We start from the raw sequence: 22,310 nt of genomic DNA, 5'->3' as shown, positions 1-22,310 counted from the left end.
GAGCCAGTGAAGAACTCTTGAGGCCATCTAGTGGTCGCTACTTAAATGAAGAATCGGTGCCACCTGAATGAAAAAAAAAATCGCTTGACGTGGGGGAACATGGTGGCAAAATATTACACAAGATTAAAGAAATAAAGACGATTGAGAAGAAAAGACGTGAGTGGGAGAGAAAGGGAGAAAATAGATCTGCGGAAAAGAAAGGTGAGATTGCTTTTCGACGTATTGGGTTTGGAGAAATGGCCGTCTAATAAAACTTTTGCGTCATTGGCATGTTTTTTATTGCGCACTGCAAACTCCGCAGCAAGGCACAACAAACCCCAGTTTTGATTCAGTTTTGTTGTGACAGTGCACAGTCTGGTTCAACGTCATTCAGTCGTGTCGTCACACGCTTCGAAATTTTCTCACAGAAATATTTTTTAAAAATTTTCGTTTCTACTTTCTTTTCATTCCGCTCGGTGATTTTTCGACTTGCGGATACGAGAAAAAATCCATATTTTCTGCAACAAAAAGCGTCAAAGCCGTCAATCGGAACCCCCACTAGGGCCATAGTAGCCCCGAGGCCAAGGACCTGCGCGTTAGTACTCAAAGTCGCCTTCCTTTGTTGTTGTTTTGTTGCTGGGTCGCTGGAGTGTCAGCTGTTTTTTAGCTTCGCCCAAGTTCTTTTCTTTTATTCGCATTTTTTAAACTCATTTCTCGCCCAAAAGTGATGAGCAAAATGACGCAGACTTCTTTCAAAGAGCGTAGGACCTACGGTGAGCCACAGCTTTTCAATAAATCATAGTTGTCTTGTTTTAATTGTGTTTTTTTCGGACGATTGCTTAATAATACAGGTCAACGAGTCAAGGATGCAGACATGGTGAGAGAACTTCATCCAAACAAGATACCTATTATTGTCGAGCGTTTCTCTGGAGAGAAAAATCTACCTCTGTTGGACAAGACTAAATTTCTTGTCCCCGATCATGTAACTGTTGCTGAGCTCATCAAAATATTGAGGTAGCAATCTAATCTCGTATTGGCCTCAATTTCTTGTGGTACTTGAACTAAGACTTTATGTAGAGGGCAGCACTTCTGACTTTGTTTCATTAAACATGTCATAACCCCATTTCAAAATGTTGCATTGCAACATTCTCCTTTTGTTTTCAGACGTCGCATGCAGTTGAATCCAAACCAGGCCTTCTTTCTGTTGGTTAATCAACGTAGCATGGCCAGCATCTCTATGACCATGGCTGAACTCTTCCAAAGGGAGCAGGATGAAGATGGCTTCCTCTATATGGTGTACGCATCTCAAGAGACTTTTGGTTACTAGCTGCAATCGCTACAACAGCCCAATCTTCCCACCTCCCATTTAATCCTGATTTCGACACAAAGAAAACTATGTGTATATAAAGTTAGTCTCCAATTTGAAGCAACATTTGTGACAAGTCTGTTCAGACAACTTCAGAAGGGATGCTATATAGTGAGGCACACGGTCTTAGATTCTGTTTCTGTGGACAGCAGTGGCTATAATGTCAGAAAAACTTTGGGTTATCCATTTTCTATAATCATGAACCATTGAATTTTTTGTTTTTGTCGTTTTGTCGTTATCGTGTTTCGGTTTTTCATCTCGTCTCGTCGGATTAGTGTTCAACTTGCAATCTTATTCTATTCGCCGGCTTCTATGTTGTCACGAGACACAAAGAAAAAGAAATGATAAATGTACAAAAAAAAAATAATCCATTTTTGAAAGTATGTCTGTAATTGGTAACCGCGATTTGAAATTTTGTTGACCTGTAAACTGTTTGAATAAACGTATTCAAACCTCAAAAAAAAAAAAAAACGCCCAGGCTTCTAAAATCGATAAAAGTTATCCAGACAAGACCCCGGCTTCGTGTGTGTGCATAGCGATAACAATCTCGATAAAACGTACAGACATCACGCTATGGAAAATACACAAAGATAACAGTAACTCGTCCACATAAGGAGCATCGTGTTTGGTAGATACAGGCCAATCGATCGTCTGGGAAGGTCCCAAATTTGTGGACACAAAGGTCTGTTATGTTTATTTTGACTGTAATTAACGTATTAAATTGCACATACACGAGTTGGAATAACAATTGAATGTACGTATAGATGGCGATTAAATTAACATGTTTGCTACTGGTAGTGGTGGGTACTGTCACCGGTATTTACGTCGATGAGCCGCTACTCTACGACACGTTTCCAACCGATTTCATGTGGGCAGCGGCAACGAGTGCCCATCAGATAGAAGGCGGATGGGATGCTGACGGTAGCCGCCGAAATGACTTGACCATTCCTGGCTTTTCTAAAATAAAATAAAACATGACAAGTAAATCCACAAAAAGTAAAAAACGTCTCCAAAATATTCCAGGTAAGGGACTGAACATTTGGGATGTCTACACGACCAATGCGAGCGTTGTATTAGATGGTTCAACCGGTCAGACGGCCTGCAACAGCTACTACTTTTACGAGAAAGACGTCGACGCCCTCAAGAGTTTGGGAGTGAGTTAACACATTACATTTTTGATCTGCAGCTTCTACTACTACCTGCTACTATATACTTATCCCCCCCTATGCTATACATAACAAAGGCCTTATTATTTTCTGATGATGATGATCCCAAAAGGTGTCTCATTATCGTTTCTCAATCTCTTGGGCTCGAGTTCTGCCTAACGGCATTGGTCAAGTTAACCAGCCGGGCGTTGACTACTACAAGAGACTGATTGCAGCACTCAAAGCAGCCAACATCGAACCCATGGTGAACACGAATTTCTTTTTTTTTTTTTCTTCTTTTTTACGATTATTTAAAAAAGAAAACAAAAAAAGGTCGATGGCATTTGTTTAACCTTTTCCACTATCTTGGGGTTAAAATGATTTTCAAACGTAAAAACAACTAGGTGACTTTGTACCATTGGGATTTGCCGCAATCGCTGGAAGATATGGGCGGATGGCTGAATCCAAGCATTGCCGACTGGTTTGAAGAATACGCCCGTCTTTGTTACACGGAATTCGGCAATGATGTAATTATCTATTATGACCATTTTCCACGTCACAAGGCAATTTTTTGCGCATTACTATACGATATGCTGATTTTTCGTTCAAGGTCAAAATCTGGATCACCATTAACGAACCATGGGTTGTGGCTTACCAAGGTAAAATCTTTAAAAAAAAAGACCAGTAGTTCAACGAAGGGAAAATTGGCATTGAAAGACATTTACATTTGTTTCAGGATATGGATCAGGCATCAACGCTCCGGGTATAATTACGTGTTCTCTAATGTCATTCAATAGATTACAATAAACGACGACAATCATTTTTAACAACAACAACAACAAACAGGACGGTATGGCCCTGGAACTTTTACCTACCAAGCTGGCCATAATTTAATTCTAGCTCACGCTAGAGCTTATCGTCTTTACGAGTCGGAATTTAAGCCAACACAACAAGGTTATTCCTTTCTACAATTTTAACAATCATTTAAAACAAAAAAAACATAAACAAAAATGACTTACTTAAATAATTCGATGATTTTCGGTCAACAGGTAAGGCAGGAATCACGTTGAACATTAACTGGTACGACCCGAAAGACGATCAAGTGTCCAGTCAAGAGGCAGCCGAACGGGCCATGCAATTCCTTGGCGGATGGTTCGCCAATCCAATTTTCGGTAACGGTGAATATCCTGCCGTTATGAGACAAAAGGTAAATAAATAGAATTTGCATATTTAAAAAATAAATAAATAAATAAAAATACCCGAATACGTCAAAAGGTGGACGAGAAGAGCGCTGCCCAAGGCTACAATCCGTCTCGATTGCCCGTTTTCACGGCCGAGCAGAAATTGTTGGTCCAGGGAAGTTCGGATTTTTTCGGACTCAATTATTACACGGGTTCGTTGACCATCAACAAGATCCAAGATATCAGCATCGTAGACTATAGCGCAGATCAGGATATTGAAACTTCTTACGATCCATCCTGGTACGGGTAAGTTTTCTTTCCCAGTTTTGGCATCGACTTCTTCAACACCTGCAATTGATTTAAGTTTAAAAAAATAAATGTCAAATACAGGTTTTTATTTCTTTTTTTTTTGTGTGTGTTAAAGATCGGGTTCTAGTTGGTTGAAGATCACACCGTTCGGAATGCGAAATACCCTCAAGTGGATCCGTGATCGGTTCAACGATCCCGACATCATCATCACGGAGAACGGATTCAGCGACAACGCGGGCAATTTGGACGATTTAATGAGAGTTTACTATTACAAACATAACATCAACAATGTCCTCAAAGGTTTGTAGTATATACGATGCATTTTAACGAAAGTTTGAGCCTAACGTTTAAGCGTCGCACAGCCATCAAGGACGGAGTTAAAGTGATTGGATACGCCGCATGGAGTCTGATGGATAATTTCGAATGGGGAAGCGGTTACACGTAATGCCATTTCCATTTCAATTTTTTGTTGAAAACAAATGATTAACCTCAACGCTTTTGGCCAGGCAAAAATTCGGCATTTTTAACGTGGATTTCGCTACGGCGGATCTCAACCGGACGGCCAAAGCTTCCGGTCGTTACTACGCTCAATTAATCCGCGATAACGGGTTTACTGCCGATCAGCCTTGCAACAATTACCCAATCGGTTATTAACTCGCACACTTAATCAATTTGGCTTTTACATTTACAATCAAATGAAAGTGGGAAATAACAATAAAAACAAGTTAAGCATTTAGCCAGCTGAGAGCAAGACTTCCATTATTGTCTGTGATGGATGCGAGCAAAAAATAAATAGATAATTCCAAAGTCAAATAGATAACCAGAAAATTCAATGAAAACAAACAAAAGAACAAGGCAGCCAACAAGCGATAATAACGTGCAAGTTTGGCCCGATGAAAACCAGCAAAAGACGGGATAACGAATGACTCGTCGTACCATGGCAATCGCTCAAACTTTGAACAGAAAACAAAAATTTTATATTTCGATAAGAAATCTGACGATACACGAAGAGCGAAAGCCAACAACCGGTTGTTATTGTTGGTGTTATCGGCTCGGTTAGATCGTTTTCGAGGCATCGCGACTTGACGAAGGTGCATTATTATTACTACAAAAACGAGTTTTCCATTTGACATTTCCAAGAAAAAGAGTGAAGAACTGTGCAACGAAAGAAGACAACGATGGCCAACATCAACTGGATGGGTTGGTTGCTAATGGTTTTACTCGTTGGCAACGATAAAACTGTGCCCGTCTCTTGTATCTACGTCGACGAGCCGTTACTTTACGACACGTTCCCACCCAATTTTGTCTGGGCCTCGGCTACGAGCGCCCACCAGATCGAAGGCGCTTGGAACGTTGATGGTAAAAAAACAACAAACTAAACCTTTTTTTCAAAATGAAATTCAAACACGCACGAATTATGTTTTTGAACAGGCAAAGGTCCTAGCATTTGGGATACTTACACATCTCAGCCGGGCATTGTTGCAGAGGGAGCGACCGGTCAGACGGCCTGCAACAGTTATTATTTCTATCAGAAAGACGTGGACGCCCTCAAGAGTTTGAATGTAACAAGGCAAAACAGGATATGCTAAATAATATCGGCCTAGCCTCTTCTTTTCTTCGTTGCATTTGTTGTGCTAATTTTACGATGACGTGAGTCTCTCTTTATTTTTTTTCTAAAACTTTCATCCGTCAGGTGAGTCACTATAGGTTCTCCATTTCTTGGCCGCGGGTTTTGCCCGATGGAATCGGTCGGATCAACCAACCGGGAGTCGACTACTACAAGAATCTGATTGCAGCGCTTAAAGTGGCAAACATCCAGCCCATGGTTTTGTTTTAAAATTTTATTTATTCGTTGGATTAAAAATACAACAAGCAGCCATTTTTCTTTCTTTTTCTTCCCCTTCAATTTTCTAAAAGAATTTTCCTTTTCGTTTTGCTACTCAGGTAACCTTGTACCACTGGGATTTACCGCAAGCCCTCGAGGATATGGGAGGATGGTTGAACTCTAGCGTGGCCGACTGGTTCGAAGAATACGCCCGTCTCTGTTTTACCCAATTCGGCGATGACGTACTGTATATATATACTCTTCTTCAGTTAGACGATAATATCGCTTCCATCTTTGCCTCATAAAACTGTTGCGTTGGAAGAGCCACAGGCTCTTTCCGTGTCTTGCCCACGACGACGATTTAAAAACAAAACAAAAACAAAACTAATGCCGAGCTTTTAAATACTTGTGTTAAGTCAATGTCTTTTTTTTTTTCCCCGATTCTTTCAGGTAAAAATATGGGTCACCCTGAACGAACCTTGGATTACTGCATGGCAAGGTCATATTTGTTTTAGAAAAATGTTTTCTCTTCCAATATTATTGGTGGAAAAAATGTGTCGTAAAATCTTGATATTTATCTGGGAATATTCTTTTCTTCGTGCGTCCTTCTATTTTTATCCTTCAGGCTATGGACTCGGAGTCAGCGCACCTGGTATACATAATATAACACGAACAAAAATCTTTCCCTCTCTTTCCTCTTTCTTTAACCTATCTCTCACTCACACACACACACACACAAACAAAACAACCAGACACAGAATTCTTCCCCCTTATTTTTGATTCTTATCTCTTTTAATATGCTTGCTCGTCGTCTCGCTAGCCAAATATGGACCTGGAACGTATACTTATCAGGCCGGCCACAACCTGATCCTTGCCCACGCCAAAGTCTACCGACTTTACGAATCTTCCTTCAAACCCTTTCAACAAGGTAAAACAAAATTTATTGTTTGTTTGTTTGTTTTGCCCGACCTTGTAAGTGATGGCAGGAGAAACGCTAGCCAATCGGAGATATTCTGTCAATTGTTTTTAATTTTCTTTTGGGTAGGAAAGGTAGGGAATCGCCCTCAATATTAATTGGTACTCGCCCGCCACCGACCTGACGGCCGACGCGGATGCGGCTGAAAGGGCACTCCAATTTATGGGTGGATGGTTCGCAAACCCGATTTTTGGTAGCGGAGATTATCCGTCAATAATGAAACAAAAGGTGGTCATTTTTATTATTTAAAAAAATCAATAAATAAAAAATATCCGTTAATGGAGTAACGTTCAGATTGGAGAGAAGAGCGCACTGCAAGGATTCAATCAATCGAGATTGCCGGAATTCACGCAAGAGCAAAAGATTTTCGTTCAGGGTAGCGCAGATTTCTTGGGCATCAATCATTACACAAGTTTCTTGACAGAGGACAAACCTAGTGACATAAACGACATCAGTTACGAAGCCGATCAAGACCTTTACGCGTATTACGATCCGTCTTGGTACGGGTGAGTATTTCTTAAGTAGATCTTTTTTTTTAAAAAATAAATAAATAAATAAAAATTAAATTATTTTTAATGAAAAAAAAAAGATCGGGATCGCCGTGGTTGAAAATCACGCCGTTCGGATTGCGTAACCTGCTCGTTTGGTTAAGAGACAGGTTCAACGATCCGGAGATGATCATCACGGAGAACGGATGCAGCGACACGGCCGGCAATTTAGACGACATGCTGAGAATTTATTATTTTAAACACTACATTAATAACGTCCTCAAAGGTATTAAAGACATTCTTTGATTAAAGAAAAAAAATTAAAATCAGGTCCGGTGTATCGGCATATTGGACGCAGCCATTAAAAACGATGGAGTTAAAGTCACTGGATACACGGCCTGGTCGCTCATGGATAACTTTGAATGGCGCGCTGGATACAAGTACACACATATTTTTGATCTTTAATTTTTACGGCCTTTTGTATATTTAAAAAATAAAAATAAATAATAATTCTTTTGAATATGCGAAGCGAAAAATTCGGACTTTTCAATGTGAATTTTACGTCACCTGAGCTCCCAAGGACTGCCAAAGCTTCCGCAAGCTACTACGCGCAAATCATCCGCGACAATGGATTCCGAACGGATCAACCGTGCAATAATTATCCGATTTCTTAGAAAATGCGCCAAATTTGAACCGCATCACTTGAATGTCGAATATCGAATTCACAATTCAAGAAAATACATCGACAGTTTCAAAAACATGTTTTGGCTGAAACTCAATTCTCGTAAATGGTTCGCATTCGCTACGGCAATTGAGATCGAAATGGCAAGTGCTTTCTGCGCATCGCTAGTTCAATCGATGACGTCATTTCTTTTTTTTTTTCCGGTTGCATTTGTGCTCGACAATCGCCAAATTACAGTGACGAATTACAGTGACAGAGACATAAATAAGCTGTGGCGCAACCTCACGCTGATCCCAACACGTTTGCGAATCAACATCGATTAAAGTTTACATAAAATTTTTAAATTGGTCCAGAAATAGGGCGCAAATGTTGACCTTCATCAGTTTGCTTGCAACGTACTTGCGGGGAAATAAACAAACAAACACAACATCGTTTAAAAGAGGAAGTACCCGAACACCCTCGACCGCAAATTTTTGCATGTTTGAAGAACCCAATTTACATGACCAGACCCCACCCCCCTTTTTTTCTCTCCTCACATCCCACGCAACATATGGTCAACCCGTGACGTCAATGTGGTAATTTAAGACGACTATAAATTGCAGACGATATTTTTGCAATGAAGTCAATCTATTTTCGCATCCTGTCATTTCAGAGGTAAGCTGGCAAGTCTCTTGTCTCTTTTAAATTCTTCCTTAGGCTACTTCCAATTCCCCATTTTATCTAATTCTAATCTGCATTTAAAGACACATTTTAAAAAGGAAAAAAAAAACCTTTACCATCGCAAACTGCAAAAATGGCCACTTTCTCGCTAAAAGTAATCGGCAATTTGTTTTATTTAATTTAAATTCCTCAATTAAGTTTCAAATTATGCAAAATAGCGCATCGTCCTTATTGCCCTGATTGCCATTAGCTTGGAAACATCACACGTATCCGGTAAGTTTTCCTTAAACAATAAAATATTGTTTGCTCGCGTGCGTGCCTCACTAAATAAAATCTATGCAAATCAGGTGGTTCTTTCGGTCCCTGTGGCGGACAGAGGCTTGACACGCTGGCCAGCAAACAGTACATGTCAGCCAGTCAATGCGTTTCTATGGGAGGCACCTGCTGCGCCATGGACAGCGTTCGTGACCACAGTAACGCAACATTTAAGCAAAAAAACAGTCCCTTCTTAAATGAATTCAAATTCGAATTTCTACAGTCAATGAGGATCCTAGAATCATGAGCGCAACCGACAGATGCTTCAGTTGCTACAACAGCAACGTCGTCGTTAAATGTACGGGAAGTCTAATCCGATCTAAACCGGCGCGCGAGGCCGATTGGTGGGTGACTGCCGCTAAATGCAATCAAGTCGGCGGCAGTTGTTGCCAAAAATCAGCCACTTACGCATTCAGCCCGCAATTTATGACGACTGACCCGGATTGCATCAACTGCTATTCCGGACAAGTGGCTCTCCCGTGCGGAGGAAGTCTGTTGGCTTCCAACGATTACACAGCAAAGACGTGCACCACCTTTGGAGGATCTTGCTGCGACGAATATCCTACTGGTTCGGTTTATTTTGTAGAAGTTTAAAATTTAAGGAAAAAAAATTATGCAAATGACGCATAACATTCAAAATGCCTATAGGTGGTGATGCCTTCAATGCTAGAACATTCCCTAACCCGGAATCGCTGTCGTGTCTCTATTGCTACAGTGGATTGCCCGCAATCTACGGTTAACGTTAAACGATCCCATTCTACTGACACGGCGCATTGTTCCAAAAATTGAACGATCGATGAACATGTTTAATCATTAAGCAGCATTAAACGAAAGTCTGAAATATACATATCAGAGCTCTTAGAAATAGTTATTTCAACGATTAAATGGTGTCTTCAAAACAGGGCGATTTCAAAATGAGTGACAAGTTTATCATAAATTTTATCGTTTGATGGCAATTGAATATAAAATTAAGGGCCGAAAATGGTAAATGCTAGTCAGACCTATCATCACCATTTGGAGAAAAAAACTAGAAGCTTTGAAAGACAGCGCCATCAAATCATCGACAAGTAAACCACCACTAGATGTCCGCTTTGTGCATTCAGCTCTATGGTTCGCTATGACCCAATCTAAGCTTAATTGCTGCCTGGTGCGAACGTGCTCATTTTTCGAAACGTTCAGCGTATCAATTGAAACGAGTCGGGCACAAGGGGCTGAATGGCCCACGATGGCCAATTGGATTTGGAGCTTTTTCGGAAGTTACTTAAGTTATTTAGATTGGCACATGTTTTGGCCACGTCGTTAAAGGATGTGGGGCCAGCTGTAGATGCAACAGCTCTGCTTGCAGAACTGCCCACACAACAATTAATTCAATAAATGACGTCAATACTCGATTTGCATAGACGAGTATAATAATCGAACCGTGCAATTCAAATTTCCTGCTCTAATAGTAAGTAATAGCATCACTCACACATTGGCACTCTTGTTCTCTTGGTGTTAAAGGTATCGACAAATGAATTACGCTGGCCAACGCATAGAAAGATGATTTTAATTTTCTGTATTTTCCACCAATATCCGAATAACATTTTCTGCTGCACTGATGACGTACAGTGATTAACGACCCGATGACAATGAAAGCATCCGACAGGTGTGCCACTTGCTACAACCCCGACGTCACGGTGAAATGCACCGGCAGGCTAATCAGATCTAGACCCGACGTTTGGGGCGTAGACGCTAATTCGTGGATTACAGCCGCTAAATGCATTAGCCTGAAAGGCAGTTGCTGCCAACGATTCTCCCAACAAGTTCAGCTGCGAAAATTTCTATTCGGGTAGGGCGACGAGCGCTAAGTGCAGCGGCAAACTATTGGCTTCTGCCTACTACACACCTGAGATGTGCATCGCCTTCGGAGGACGTTGCTGTGACGGAGATTTTGCTGGTACCGTTCAACAAAACAAAACAATTAAACCTATGGTGCCATCGAGACGTAATGAGATTCGTTTAAAATCCCGATTCTAGGTACTACCACCGGATCGGCTTTCTGCGCTTGGAGCATTTTTAGCATCGTGAAAAACTGCAATGTTTGTTACAGTGGCATGCCACTAGAGTTGTCGCCTAACGCGAACTGACGCGCCATCAGTTCTGATAAAGTTATTCGATGTTGATCATTAAGCATTCAAAGAAATAAAACATGTCGTTGCTGCAAAAAAAAATGATCCAATGTTTGAAATATTTTTGCTGCGCTACTCGTATAGTTTAGTCTGCAAAAAACCCAAATAAAATTTTGAAAAAAATGAAGAAGAAAATTATTTTAAAGCAATTTCATTCATCGCCAGAGATCAGAATAATCAGCACAAAATAAATTTAAAAAAATAAAACCGTCATGGGGGCCAGGAGATTGACAATGATTCGCCAGTTGGCTGAGCTACTGAGCTATACAAGGTGTTCTAAGAAAGAAAGAAAACCAGATATTTAAAAAGAAAACGTGATTTCAGAAGGACAAGAATTTCAGCGTTCTTAATTCGTCGAAAGAAACACAAATTTTGAATGACATTCACGTTCACAAGAGTCGTGACGTTCATAACAGGTGCACAATTTTTCGATTAGAAATCAGTACGCAAACAATTTTTACAAAAATAAAAAGAGACTTGGAACAACAGAATTGCCATCTCGGCAATTCATTCAGAATCAGCACCAATAACGATTGATCATTTCCGGTGAAATGGCGACGAGGTGCTTAGCAGATTTCGCGATTAAAGGTAACTGGGCTTTTGTCAATACGCAACACGTGTATGTCGAAGCCATTTGTGCTTTAACAGCCACACCTGTTCAATCAATGACGTCAATACATTAATTGCATCGGCCTCTATAAAAATCGACCGCCTTTTTTTGCATATGCCACAACCGAGTTTCATCGCTGAGCTTCTCATTACCAAGGTAAGTCGTTGCGTTTCAATCGCTCAATAATCGCGGGCCACTGATTTACATTTTTCGAATCGTCATGTACAAAAGCGTTTCGTTCGGTCCCCAAAATGAACCGGTTTCATCTACTGAAGGTATCGCGATTATCTAGCAATTAAAATTCAGTTGCAATTTAACGTGCCATTTTATTCGACAGCACATTGTTGCCGTTTCGCTACTCGTCTTCGTCTTGGAAACATCAATCGTGGCAGGTTAAATTACAATCAACTTTCTCCTGAATTCCGTATGCATATTTCATTCAAATGACTTTAGGACGCCTATCTTACGGCGAGTGTACCGGAAATAGACTGGATAACGCTTTAACGACATCTGCCGGTAGATGCGTCGCATTGGGCGGAACGTGTTGCGATATCGGCGGCTACAGTAAGTCGTCAATCATCTCCAATTTAAAACAAGACAAAACACGATCCTGTTAACATTACGTATGTGAACATCGTAGTGATTAACGACCCGAGGACAATGAAAACAACCGACCAATGTCTCACTTGCTACAATCCGAGTGTTAAGGTCAAATGCACTGGAAAGTTGATTCGAGTTAGACCTGCCGTTTGGGGTGTGGACGCTAATTCGTGGGTCACAGCGGCTAAATGCATTAGCCTTAACGGCCAATGCTGCGACAACGGCAGAACACGTTTCTGTCCTAAATCTTCTCCTAAAGAATTTTTCTGCAACGATTGCTACGCCGGAATCAACACGAGCGCTGGATGCAGCGGTAGATTATTGGCTTCCAGCTATTTCACGCCGAGCGTCTGCATCAAATTCGGAGGTCGTTGTTGTGATGGAAACTTCCGTGGTATTTTAACATTAAAATTTTTGTTTTTTAAGATTGTAGAAAATTGAATTAAATATTGGGATATTCATTTCACGCAGGTAATAGAACGGGCTCAGCTTTCGCGCCAACAAGAATTTTCAATTCAGCAGTGGGGAAGGAATGCAATATGTGTTACAATGGCCGACCAAACGTCATCAATTAAAAAAAAAAGCCTTTCCCAATGAAACGAATAATTTCGAAAAATATACTAATCGTTAAGCATTCAAATCGAGGTCTGACCTAAAGACCACAATGAAATTTATCGATAAACGTTTATTTATTTATTTTTTTTTAAACAAGCCGAAGGGGAACGTGTACGATGATATGCTAAACAGAAATTGGAAGGCAATGATGGTATCAGAAAACAGGTCTTAAATTGCGTTGGCAAATTCTTTGATTTCTGTTCTGATTTTAATCAGATGGTCAAACCGCGGTTATACTACCCTCCCATTCGAACCGGTCTAATTTGTTTGTTCTTGACCAATGTCAATTTCAATTGCAAAATGTTTAGGAAAAACAAAACACATTGAGGGAGGACAATATCTCGAATTGGAACGACACGATCCCGAGAAGATTAAACACCTTAATTAGAACTTTGATCGTTTCGAGAGCAAATTGGCCAAACGACGTGTACCGCGCAAGTTTGCACCGTTTGTTTTACAACAACAAAAATCATTCAAAAGATGAATCATTGAAAATGTAACGATTGCACGTACTTTTAAACAAGTCACGGTAAAGCGCACGTTCGATTGTGACAGTTCAACTTTCCTTTCTCGCACTAACGCGGTTTCTTCAAATAAAATGACAACCGGTTGTAGATGATCGGGCGGCAAGCTGAGAAAACGCGGAAGTCACTTCCTACGCACCAATCGATCTCCCATACAACAAACACTTTAATAATCTAACCCACCCCCAGCTGGATAAAAACCCCCATAATTCTGGTACGGCTTTTGTGCCGACGTCAACGCATCAAACGCAGATTAACTGCAGATGTAAATGCACCAATTGTAGACGATTACAAATAAAAAAATAAAAAAATAAATAAACGCTCCTAACTTTCCTCGACATTTATCTCATACGTACAGGTGGTCCTGTTGTAACACTTTGACATTTGAAAACGACCTTTAAAATTACAGCTGGTTAACGTGGGATTATCGGGAGTAAATCTAGCTGTCAATCCGTGCCCCTTGAGTGATCATTTATAGTGGACGTCTTAAATAACAAATCAGCTGCGACTGCAAGATATTTAATCGACAAACGCGTGCCAATTGTTTAAGTGAATCCGAACATGTGGAACCAAAGGAGTTCTCACTGATTATCTTTTTTTTTTTTGTGTGTGGGAGGGGGAAGGGGTTGTTGATTAATTCTCTACACGCGCAGTTATTTCTACGTGTACAACACCTGTTGCATACGTAACGAAGATCCAGTGAAGGACATCCGAAAACCGGATTTTCGGGTAATTTTTCTTTTCCCCGCTGAATGCACAACACGTCGGGCGGATTGAATTGAAAATGTTATCGACACTTTTGACGCTGTTTGGCTTGTCATTTAATGTAAACAGTATACGATGCGAATCTCAGGATACACTCACGTAAATCCGCGAAATGAGTCGACGCATTGCGCGATTTCTATTTAATAATTCGACACAAATTTGCGCGCGGGATTCAAAAATTCAAATGACGTTACAGCTTGAAAATAGGCAAATGATCACTGAACAAGTCGCAAAATGAGTGTGAATGAAAACAAAACAAATTTGCATCCCGTTTCGTCCGCACAGCTGGTTCACCACATGCAGAGTAGAATCGAAATTAGAACAAATTGCGTTGATATGTTCTGCGGCACACCTGAATGACGTCAACGCCACTAATCGTATGGATGGGTATAAATTTAGCCGATATTCCGAACCTCTCGATATCGTGTTCACTTCATTGCATTCGCAGGTAAGTCATCAACAAGCCGGGAGTTAGGGCTTTACAAGTAACAATTAATTTTAATTCAACAGGTGACTTGACTGCAAAAATGAGCTTTTTCCTTCTGAAGGTAATTTTTGTTTTACCAAGCTCCCAATTTCAATTAAATTCATTTTTGCTACAAATGTCCCAGAACGTAATTGCCATTGCGCTGATTGCCTTCGCCTTGAAAACGTCAGGCGTTTCGGGCAAGTCCCTCTATTCAAACGATTAAACTTTTCTGTTACACTTTCCCCAAGTGTTTAAGTTATATGCAAATCAGGTGGATCGTTTGGTGCCTGTAGCGGCCAGAGACTCGACATACTGGCTAAAGGCCAGTACATGCCAGCCTGCAAATGCGTGTCTGAAGGCGGGACATGTTGCGGTACCGACCCATCAGTTCGTGATCACGGTAAGACGCGCGGATCAATTACACGCAATTAAGAAAAAGAAAAAAACCATCGATAATTTTAAAAAGTCTATTCCTAGTCAACGACGACCCGAGAACAATGGATCCTAACGACAGATGCTACACTTGTTACAACAGCGACGTTAGCGTCACGTGCAAGGGAAAGTTGATTCGATCGCAGCCGACCAGCGAAACTGAAAGGTTCGTTACATCGGAAAAATGCAAACAAGTCAGCGGAACGTGTTGCATGAAATCGCCCACGTACGCCTTCAATCCCAATTACATATCGGACAATTGTAACGATTGCTATTCGGGCCAAGTGGCCCTGCCTTGCGGAGGCAATCTTTTAGCTTCGTCGAATTACACGGCAAAGACGTGCGCTACCTTCGGTGGTAGATGCTGCGATCAATATCCTACAGGTATTATTAGGTTTTAAAATGGAGTCTGCTAATACGTACACAATGTGTTCCAACAGGCGGCGATGCATTCAACGCCATAGCATTCCCCGATCCAGAGTTATTGCGCTGCACGTACTGCTACAGTGGAGTATGAAAATGCGTTAAATCCCGACACAGGATCCAAATTGGAACAGCCCATATTTCAATTCAAATTGACGAATTTCATTAAATTACTAGGAAATATACGGAGCTTTGAATTTGATCTCGTAATTACCAAATTGATTCGAAACTGATTTTGATAAAAGAAAAGCGCAAAGTTCGATTCGAAACACGAAGTTGAACAATAAAAGATAAGAAAAACAATTGTTTTTGTTGTTCTTCCTTTGATATGAAGACGGGCATTGATTGGTCGTCACAATCACTCCATTTTCATAAACACTCAAACCATTTTGCAGGCTCTCATCCCAATTTTGAAAAAGGCACAAACGCAGTTTAGAATTTGAAATGAATTGGACAAGTTTACTTCTATTGGCTTTGTCCACGCTTGCGGTCAGCATCTACGTCGATGAGCCCTTGCTCTACGACACGTTCCCACCCGATTTCATGTGGGCCACGGCTACCAGCGCCTATCAAATCGAGGGAGGATGGGACGCCGATGGTAACTTTGAATTTGTTATCGTTGAAAAACGTAAAATGGAAGCAGCCATCAATTTTCTTTCATTCGAAAAAGGCAAAGGATTGAGCATCTATGACGTTTGGATGAACGATTCGAATCACGTGACAGACGGCACGTCGGGAAAAGTGGCTTGTAATAGTTATTATTTTTACGAAAAGGATATCGAAGCCCTACGAAGTTTGGGGGTAATCTGACATGTGTAAAACTGGACGGAAAGGCGGAGGTGATTAATCCCATTTGAAAACATGCTCTATCTCAGGTTTCCTATTATCGATTTTCAATCTCGTGGGCCCGGGTTCTGCCCGACGGGATTGGACGAATCAACCAACCGGGCATTGATTATTACAAACGACTGATTGCAGCCCTCAAAGCAGCTAATATTCAACCGATGGTTTTTTAAATCTCGAATTTTTCTTCTCCTTTTAATCGATTGAAATTTTGAAAACGGAGACGTTTGTTGGGAATGCAGGTGACTTTGTATCATTGGGATTTACCGCAAGCGCTTGAACTGATGGGAGGATGGCTGAATCCAAGCATTGCCGACTGGTTCGAGGAATACGCCCGTCTTTGTTACACGGAATTCGGCAATGACGCAAGTTTTATTTTTTTTTTTCGTGAGAAGTAATAAAAGAATTTTACGACAGGTCAAATACTGGATTACAATCAACGAACCATGGGTCATTGCTTATCAAGGTTTTTTTTTTTCAAATTTCTTTCTTATTTTTCAGTGAATTTTCTCATTAAATTTCCCCTCCAAATTCCAACGTTAGGTTACGGTTCCGGAAATACAGCGCCAGGTTAGTTGATTTCGTCCAAAATGTTTAAAAACCAAGTCATTTTTTTGACACTTAAATGAAGGAACATACGGACCTGGGACGTTCACATATCAAGCAGGTCACCACATCATTTTGGCACATGCCAAAGCGTACCGAGCTTATGAAACTCAATTTAAACCAACTCAACAAGGTTAAAAAAAAAAATAGAAAAGCCTCGCAATCAAATTTAAAAAAATTATATGACACGCAGGTAAAGTTGGAATCACGGTCAACATTAATTGGTACGATCCGAAAGACGATCAACTAGAAAACATCGAAGCGGCCGAAAGGGCACTGCAATTCCTGGGCGGATGGATCGCCAATCCCATTTACGGGTCTGGTGATTATCCCGATGTTATGAAACAAAAGGTCTGTGCACTCACGTCAATTATCAATTTCAATTCTTTTCAGATGTTTTAAGGTCAAATAGAAAATGAACCAATTTTCAAACAGGTCGGCGATAAGAGCGCCCAGCAAGGATTTAATCAATCCCGATTGCCCGAATTCACGGCCGAACAAAAGATTTTAGTACGAGGCAGCGCTGATTTCTTCGGACTCAATTACTACACCAGTTACTTGACGGCTAACAAGATACAAGACATATCAATAATCGATTACGGATACGATCAGGATATTGAAAGCTATTCGGATCCAACTTGTTACCAGTAAAAACAAATGTGGTCGTAAAATATTTCTGTCGTTTTTAAAATCTGTTCCAATTGTTTTTGGTTTTTAGATCAAGTTTTGACTGGTTAACTATCACGCCATTCGGCATGCGCAAAACATTGCAATGGATTAAGGATAGGTTCAACGATCCGGAGATCATCATTACGGAGAACGGCATTAGCGATCGGGCTGGAAATTTAGACGACATGATGAGAGTTTACTATTACAAACATAACATCAACTCTATGCTAAAAGGTATTTATAAAAATCAAATACTAAAAGACAATTTTCTTTTTTTAAAACTTTGTAAAACTAATTGCATTACGGAAGCCATCAAAGATGGAGTTCGAGTCACCGGTTACGCTGCCTGGTCGCTAATGGACAATTTCGAATGGGGCAATGGTTTTACGTAAGTTTAGAAACGATCGATATTCAAGCGATAGATTTTTATTGGACATTAAATCTTTAAATTTCTTTTAAAAAAAAGGCAAAAATTTGGGCTCTTTTCCATCGATTTCACAACGAGCGATTTGAATCGAACCGCCAAAGCATCTGCCCGTTACTACGCCAAACTCGTCAACAACAATGGATTTATGGCCGACCAACCTTGCAACAACAGTCCCATTTAGAGATAAAAATTCAAAAGGATTTTCCTGTTCGAAACGAGTAATAAACCAACATTTTATCCCATATCTTAACTGAATTAATCGAACATAAATCAAAGTGTACCATGCCTGCAATTTCATCGTCTTTTTATGGACGCGTTTTGCGAACGCGAACGAGACTTCACATAAAATGACACGATCAATGAAATTAATGTATCGCATTAAAAAAAAAACATTAAGGCAAATTAATATGCTCCAAATTAACTGTACAAAAAAGGATACACGAAACGTAGGATAAATAAACTAACCTTGATCTCGGCATAATTCCAGATAAACTAAAATGCGTATAAGGCACATAGAATACATTTAAATCAAACAACAGGCTTTTTGACTTGTTCTTATAATCGTCGAAGCGTCAAATGTTACCCAAAACAAGAGGAGAATAAAAATTTTAGCTCCATTACCGGTCCTTTTTAGTTGTATCGATTATTTTCAGTCGATTAAAATTTCTTTTCTTAGAAAACAAGAACGATGGAAGAAGTCTTTTCTTTGAACATCGTTCAGACGACGTATCACTTAATCTTTACCAAGAAAGAAGTCAATCAGTGCAAGTCTTTAAATTTGGTTAATTAGAAATTAATGAGTCGACATTCTGAATCCCTAGCGAGTTTTAATCGACGCTGTCAGTTTCGTCTCCAATTAAGAGAAATTGTTAACGATTAGAAACTGGTGGACGCAGGTTTTCAGGTGGGTCTGCCGCTAACTGGTAAACCTTGAATTGTTTTCTCAATTGGAATAAGCGAACATTGATTTTTTTTTTTATTTATTTATTTTGAACACACGTGATTAATCAAATGATTTAGACTTTGGAAATTCAATTTCAAGAATTGAGCGGAAAAGGTCAAAGATGTGAAGCTAAAAATCGCAAACGATTGATTGAAAAGTGGGGAAATGAAATAGCAGAAAGAATTGGATGAATATAATTATTTCTGCTAATTAGAGAATATGCCCGAAGAGTTTCGATCGTCTTGTGATACAAAACAGCCGCACCAACTTTCCCTGGATTTCAATTAGCCAATTGTTCACGGAGGGAATAGATGAGAAGAAAATTACAAAAGAAAAGCGCCACAGAACTTCATGTCGAAGCGGTGGATATTTAACCCGTCGTAAATGCCAAATGAAACCACGCCTTTATGACTGTTTAATTATGGCTTTACTAACGAGATAACTATACATCACTGGGCTTTGATCCAACCATTTACCGAAACAGAGAGCACATGAAATTCAGCATCACTAAACGATTAAATAATTTGTTCAACTAATTGTGTTCTTCACTAGCCAACAAATTTACTATAACTTGATTTCTTTAAATGTTGGGCTAAATTACCCACAGGTCATCACTTTGATGCTGAATTTTAATGATCCATTTCGTGCAGTGAAACAGGTTGTAAGCAAAAAGCAATTCTTCAACTGACTTGAAAACTAGAAAATCAATCACTCAGATTTGACTGAAAAACATAAGAAATTTACAATTCGATGCAAGAAAACGTTTTTTTTCTTTCTACAAACGGTACATGACATGCTGTTGGCTCACGTTAAACCAAATCATTTGCATAATGACTCATTTTCGGGTATACACAACAAGGTAGTTGTAATTCTTTGAATTTGTTAAAAGCCTGTAACCTTCATGTGCCATTGGGCCTTTCAAATGTTTTTTTTTAAGGAATCACGCTAGACAGTCATTTGTTTCAAACCAAAGACAACCAGACTACTCACACGTGCAGACTGAAACAAGATTCATTTACGTCATGTACACCCCTGATTAGTTATTTACTGCAACATGCATTTTATTATAGAAAACAATTTAATTCAATACCCCCCCCCCCTCCAAATAAACAGTCGATTGTCAAAATTTTCAACATTCCTGTCAGCCAGGATTCGCAGAAAATGAAAAGCCATTCGTTCGTGGAAAAATGAAAATTTCTTTGGTCACAAACTCCAACGTATGTGAACTAAAACAAACGGGGACGCAACGTCTGAAATCAGGTACAAAATGCAAAAGAAGATGCCCGCAATTCCGCACCACACATTTGTAAATCAGCCGAAACAGATGCAGAACTAAATCGAAATCAACGTAACCTTATCGTCAGATCCGATTTTGAGAATAAAGGCTTCCCATATTCGGAGAGAAACAGCATGAAAACAATCGTTACAGTTGGTGGCCGAAAATGGACTTGACGTGCCGCGCATGTAACTTACACGTTATCGCGGCACCAAGTCAAACAACATTCCCGAACTGTAGTTCGTTTGAAGATTTTGCCAAAAGTAGTAAGTCAATAAAAAACAAAAAGTGGTTGTTTCATCAACAAGGCTTCACCAGAATTCCATGGTTACACCAACTGATCTTTCAATGTCATTGAGTTGCTTGCAAGAAAAATAGAACTCAAAAAGGTCATGACAGTATCTCGTTAGGCAACAAAAACAATGGGGACAAATTTCCACGAAAAAATGGTAGAATTAACGAGCCACTATTAACGACACGTGGTTCGTGATAATGGATCTATCAAGGACAAAGAAGAGCGAATGGTCATCATTAAAGTAAAAACAAAAATGTTAAAATCTCAGATTTTGGAGACGGAAATTACGAACCAAAAATTGTAATCCTGATTTCTTTAGGTATTTTAACAAGATTAAAAAGAAATTAGGTGAGTAGCCGCTCTAGACAAACGCAAACATGTAGCAAATAAGATTACAAATGAGACCTTGAAAGCGAAAAAGATAAAAAGCACTCAAGGTTTCATGTGGTGGGGGTGAAGGGGGAGGTGTCAGTTTCTTTAACTCCCAGTTATTACGTCAGAAAGCACAATACGCATATGAAAACATGGACAAACGTCTGAAGCCATTTCTTGGCAAATAGCCATTTGAAACGCGGTAATGAACACGCTTTCCCGCCACGCAGTCCCACGCAATTACGTAACTTATTCGAAATACTTCCATTTATGGAGCTGTTGCTAAGCTGTTTTGGATAATAAAGCGACGACGAACGATCAAATAAAAAAAAAATTTCGAATGCATCCGTGTGCTAGAAAAAAAAGTAAAAGTCCAACGCTAAATGCCAAGAGAAAAAATTCAAGGATCGTCGTTTCATCAAGTATGAAGCATTTAATGACAAAAACCTAGTCTAGACGCCATCTAGCGGTCGAATAGCAGGCTGATAAAATTCTTCATTTTAAAAAAAGACGGAAACAGGTATACCTCATGTTCAACCACAAAATAAAGAATAAATAATTGATTTTCCTACCTTGAAAGCACACTGGGACAAATGTTGCAGCTTTACACCTCATGTCCTAATGAACGATGGAAGGAATCTTATCCAGAAAAGCGTGGAAAGTACCCCCGAACCTGATACACGAAATAAAGTATGCTTTAGTTGGTTCTTAGTTCGACAATACGACCAAAGCCTTTCATTAATACAAATCCAATAACTGCTATTACATTTCAACATTAAATTTAACTTGTTAGTGGCTCTGAAGTGTTTCACGTTCACGTAACTATTCTAACCGACCGACACCAAACTAAATTGCCAAACAAACAATATTAAATTCATCTGCTGATCAAATCTTTATAATCGAAGCAATCCATCACCTTAAACTACCGCCCTTCAAAAATGATCGGGAAAAAATTTGGGAAATGCTTACCTTTGTTTCTTAAAACGAGAACTCTGATGCACTACCTATGAACCGTTCAATGGCGGCAAACATTCTGAGAAATTTGGCGGGCAAGTTGGCACATGAACTCCCCCCTTTTTGGGGGTACTGCCCAGTTGCCAGATTCCTCTGTCAAGGGCAAAGCAAACATTTTTGTTTTGAAATGTTGCTCAATTTGCATGATTTTTTTACATTTCATAGATTTATACTTTTGTTTCTCAAAAACTAAATTCTTCTGATGGTTAACTGCATATTTCATTGCAAAAGAAATTTGTTTTTCTCCCTAAAGGGTATTTAGGGATGTTCGACTTAGACCTAATGGTTCCCATTCGGTGGCGGCCATATTGCGTACTTGCGCACACATTGCCG

At 39.8% G+C, this 22,310-nt stretch overlaps 6 protein-coding genes and 2 long non-coding RNA genes across 9 annotated transcripts; 7 read left to right on the top strand and 1 right to left on the bottom strand.

Annotated features, from left to right (window-relative positions):
• Positions 1-58: 58 nt before the first annotated feature.
• On the top strand, positions 59-1,816 carry LOC116925463 (microtubule-associated proteins 1A/1B light chain 3A). Its single transcript, XM_032932180.2, has 4 exons — positions 59-201; positions 302-752; positions 831-993; positions 1,144-1,816. The coding sequence occupies exons 2-4, from the start codon at positions 707-709 to the stop codon at positions 1,304-1,306; spliced, it is 372 nt and encodes a 123-aa protein (XP_032788071.1). The 5' UTR covers positions 59-201; positions 302-706; the 3' UTR covers positions 1,307-1,816.
• A 76-nt stretch (positions 1,817-1,892) lies between these two features.
• On the top strand, positions 1,893-4,716 carry LOC116925431 (cytosolic beta-glucosidase). Its single transcript, XM_032932140.2, has 13 exons — positions 1,893-2,027; positions 2,110-2,266; positions 2,369-2,499; positions 2,624-2,755; positions 2,895-3,017; positions 3,101-3,149; positions 3,227-3,253; positions 3,337-3,444; positions 3,540-3,697; positions 3,766-3,977; positions 4,096-4,280; positions 4,343-4,421; positions 4,487-4,716. The coding sequence occupies exons 2-13, from the start codon at positions 2,110-2,112 to the stop codon at positions 4,632-4,634; spliced, it is 1,509 nt and encodes a 502-aa protein (XP_032788031.2). The 5' UTR covers positions 1,893-2,027; the 3' UTR covers positions 4,635-4,716.
• On the bottom strand, positions 2,013-22,059 carry LOC116925489. The gene is made up of 4 exons (XR_006648135.1): positions 21,933-22,059; positions 21,536-21,636; positions 3,510-4,019; positions 2,013-2,302 (listed from the first exon to the last, which is right to left on the bottom strand). It is a non-coding gene; the product is annotated as an uncharacterized LOC116925489 (long non-coding RNA).
• LOC116925432 (lactase-phlorizin hydrolase) lies at positions 5,005-9,787 on the top strand. Its single transcript, XM_045175235.1, has 17 exons — positions 5,005-5,339; positions 5,412-5,542; positions 5,674-5,805; positions 5,925-6,047; positions 6,256-6,304; positions 6,431-6,457; positions 6,626-6,750; positions 6,860-7,009; positions 7,076-7,287; positions 7,371-7,555; positions 7,628-7,709; positions 7,799-8,605; positions 8,695-8,765; positions 8,830-8,884; positions 8,959-9,084; positions 9,150-9,494; positions 9,575-9,787. The coding sequence occupies exons 1-12, from the start codon at positions 5,159-5,161 to the stop codon at positions 7,941-7,943; spliced, it is 1,542 nt and encodes a 513-aa protein (XP_045031170.1). The 5' UTR covers positions 5,005-5,158; the 3' UTR covers positions 7,944-8,605; positions 8,695-8,765; positions 8,830-8,884; positions 8,959-9,084; positions 9,150-9,494; positions 9,575-9,787.
• LOC116925482 lies at positions 10,274-11,194 on the top strand. Its single transcript, XR_004395524.2, has 3 exons — positions 10,274-10,426; positions 10,535-10,862; positions 10,943-11,194. It is a non-coding gene; the product is annotated as an uncharacterized LOC116925482 (long non-coding RNA).
• Positions 11,800-12,944, top strand: LOC123473821. Its single transcript, XM_045175231.1, has 6 exons — positions 11,800-11,860; positions 11,936-11,979; positions 12,042-12,096; positions 12,158-12,268; positions 12,345-12,698; positions 12,776-12,944. Exons 2-6 carry the CDS (start codon positions 11,956-11,958, stop codon positions 12,877-12,879), a joined length of 648 nt encoding a protein of 215 aa, XP_045031166.1. The 5' UTR covers positions 11,800-11,860; positions 11,936-11,955; the 3' UTR covers positions 12,880-12,944.
• On the top strand, positions 14,600-15,734 carry LOC116925477. Its single transcript, XM_045175234.1, has 6 exons — positions 14,600-14,656; positions 14,719-14,756; positions 14,820-14,874; positions 14,949-15,077; positions 15,155-15,493; positions 15,550-15,734. The coding sequence occupies exons 2-6, from the start codon at positions 14,736-14,738 to the stop codon at positions 15,624-15,626; spliced, it is 621 nt and encodes a 206-aa protein (XP_045031169.1). The 5' UTR covers positions 14,600-14,656; positions 14,719-14,735; the 3' UTR covers positions 15,627-15,734.
• Positions 15,946-18,321, top strand: LOC116925434 (lactase-phlorizin hydrolase). Of its 2 annotated transcripts, none has more exons than XM_045175230.1 (12): positions 15,946-16,130; positions 16,203-16,333; positions 16,408-16,539; positions 16,618-16,740; positions 16,793-16,841; positions 16,919-16,945; positions 17,004-17,114; positions 17,175-17,332; positions 17,417-17,628; positions 17,700-17,884; positions 17,960-18,038; positions 18,117-18,321. In XM_045175230.1, the coding sequence occupies exons 1-12, from the start codon at positions 15,977-15,979 to the stop codon at positions 18,256-18,258; spliced, it is 1,503 nt and encodes a 500-aa protein (XP_045031165.1). In that variant the 5' UTR covers positions 15,946-15,976; the 3' UTR covers positions 18,259-18,321. The 2 variants fall into 2 exon arrangements, with proteins under 2 accessions (XP_045031165.1, XP_032788034.2); XM_032932143.2 differs by having other exon boundaries at positions 15,947-16,130; positions 17,007-17,114.
• Positions 22,060-22,310: the final 251 nt, after the last annotated feature.

The sequence above is a fragment of the Daphnia magna genome, linkage group LG6, assembly GCF_020631705.1.
Source record: "Daphnia magna isolate NIES linkage group LG6, ASM2063170v1.1, whole genome shotgun sequence".
NCBI classification, from domain to species: Eukaryota; Metazoa; Arthropoda; class Branchiopoda; order Diplostraca; family Daphniidae; genus Daphnia; species Daphnia magna.
The sequence above is the reverse complement of the archived record's forward strand: the minus strand, read 5'-3'. Positions and strand labels throughout refer to the sequence as shown.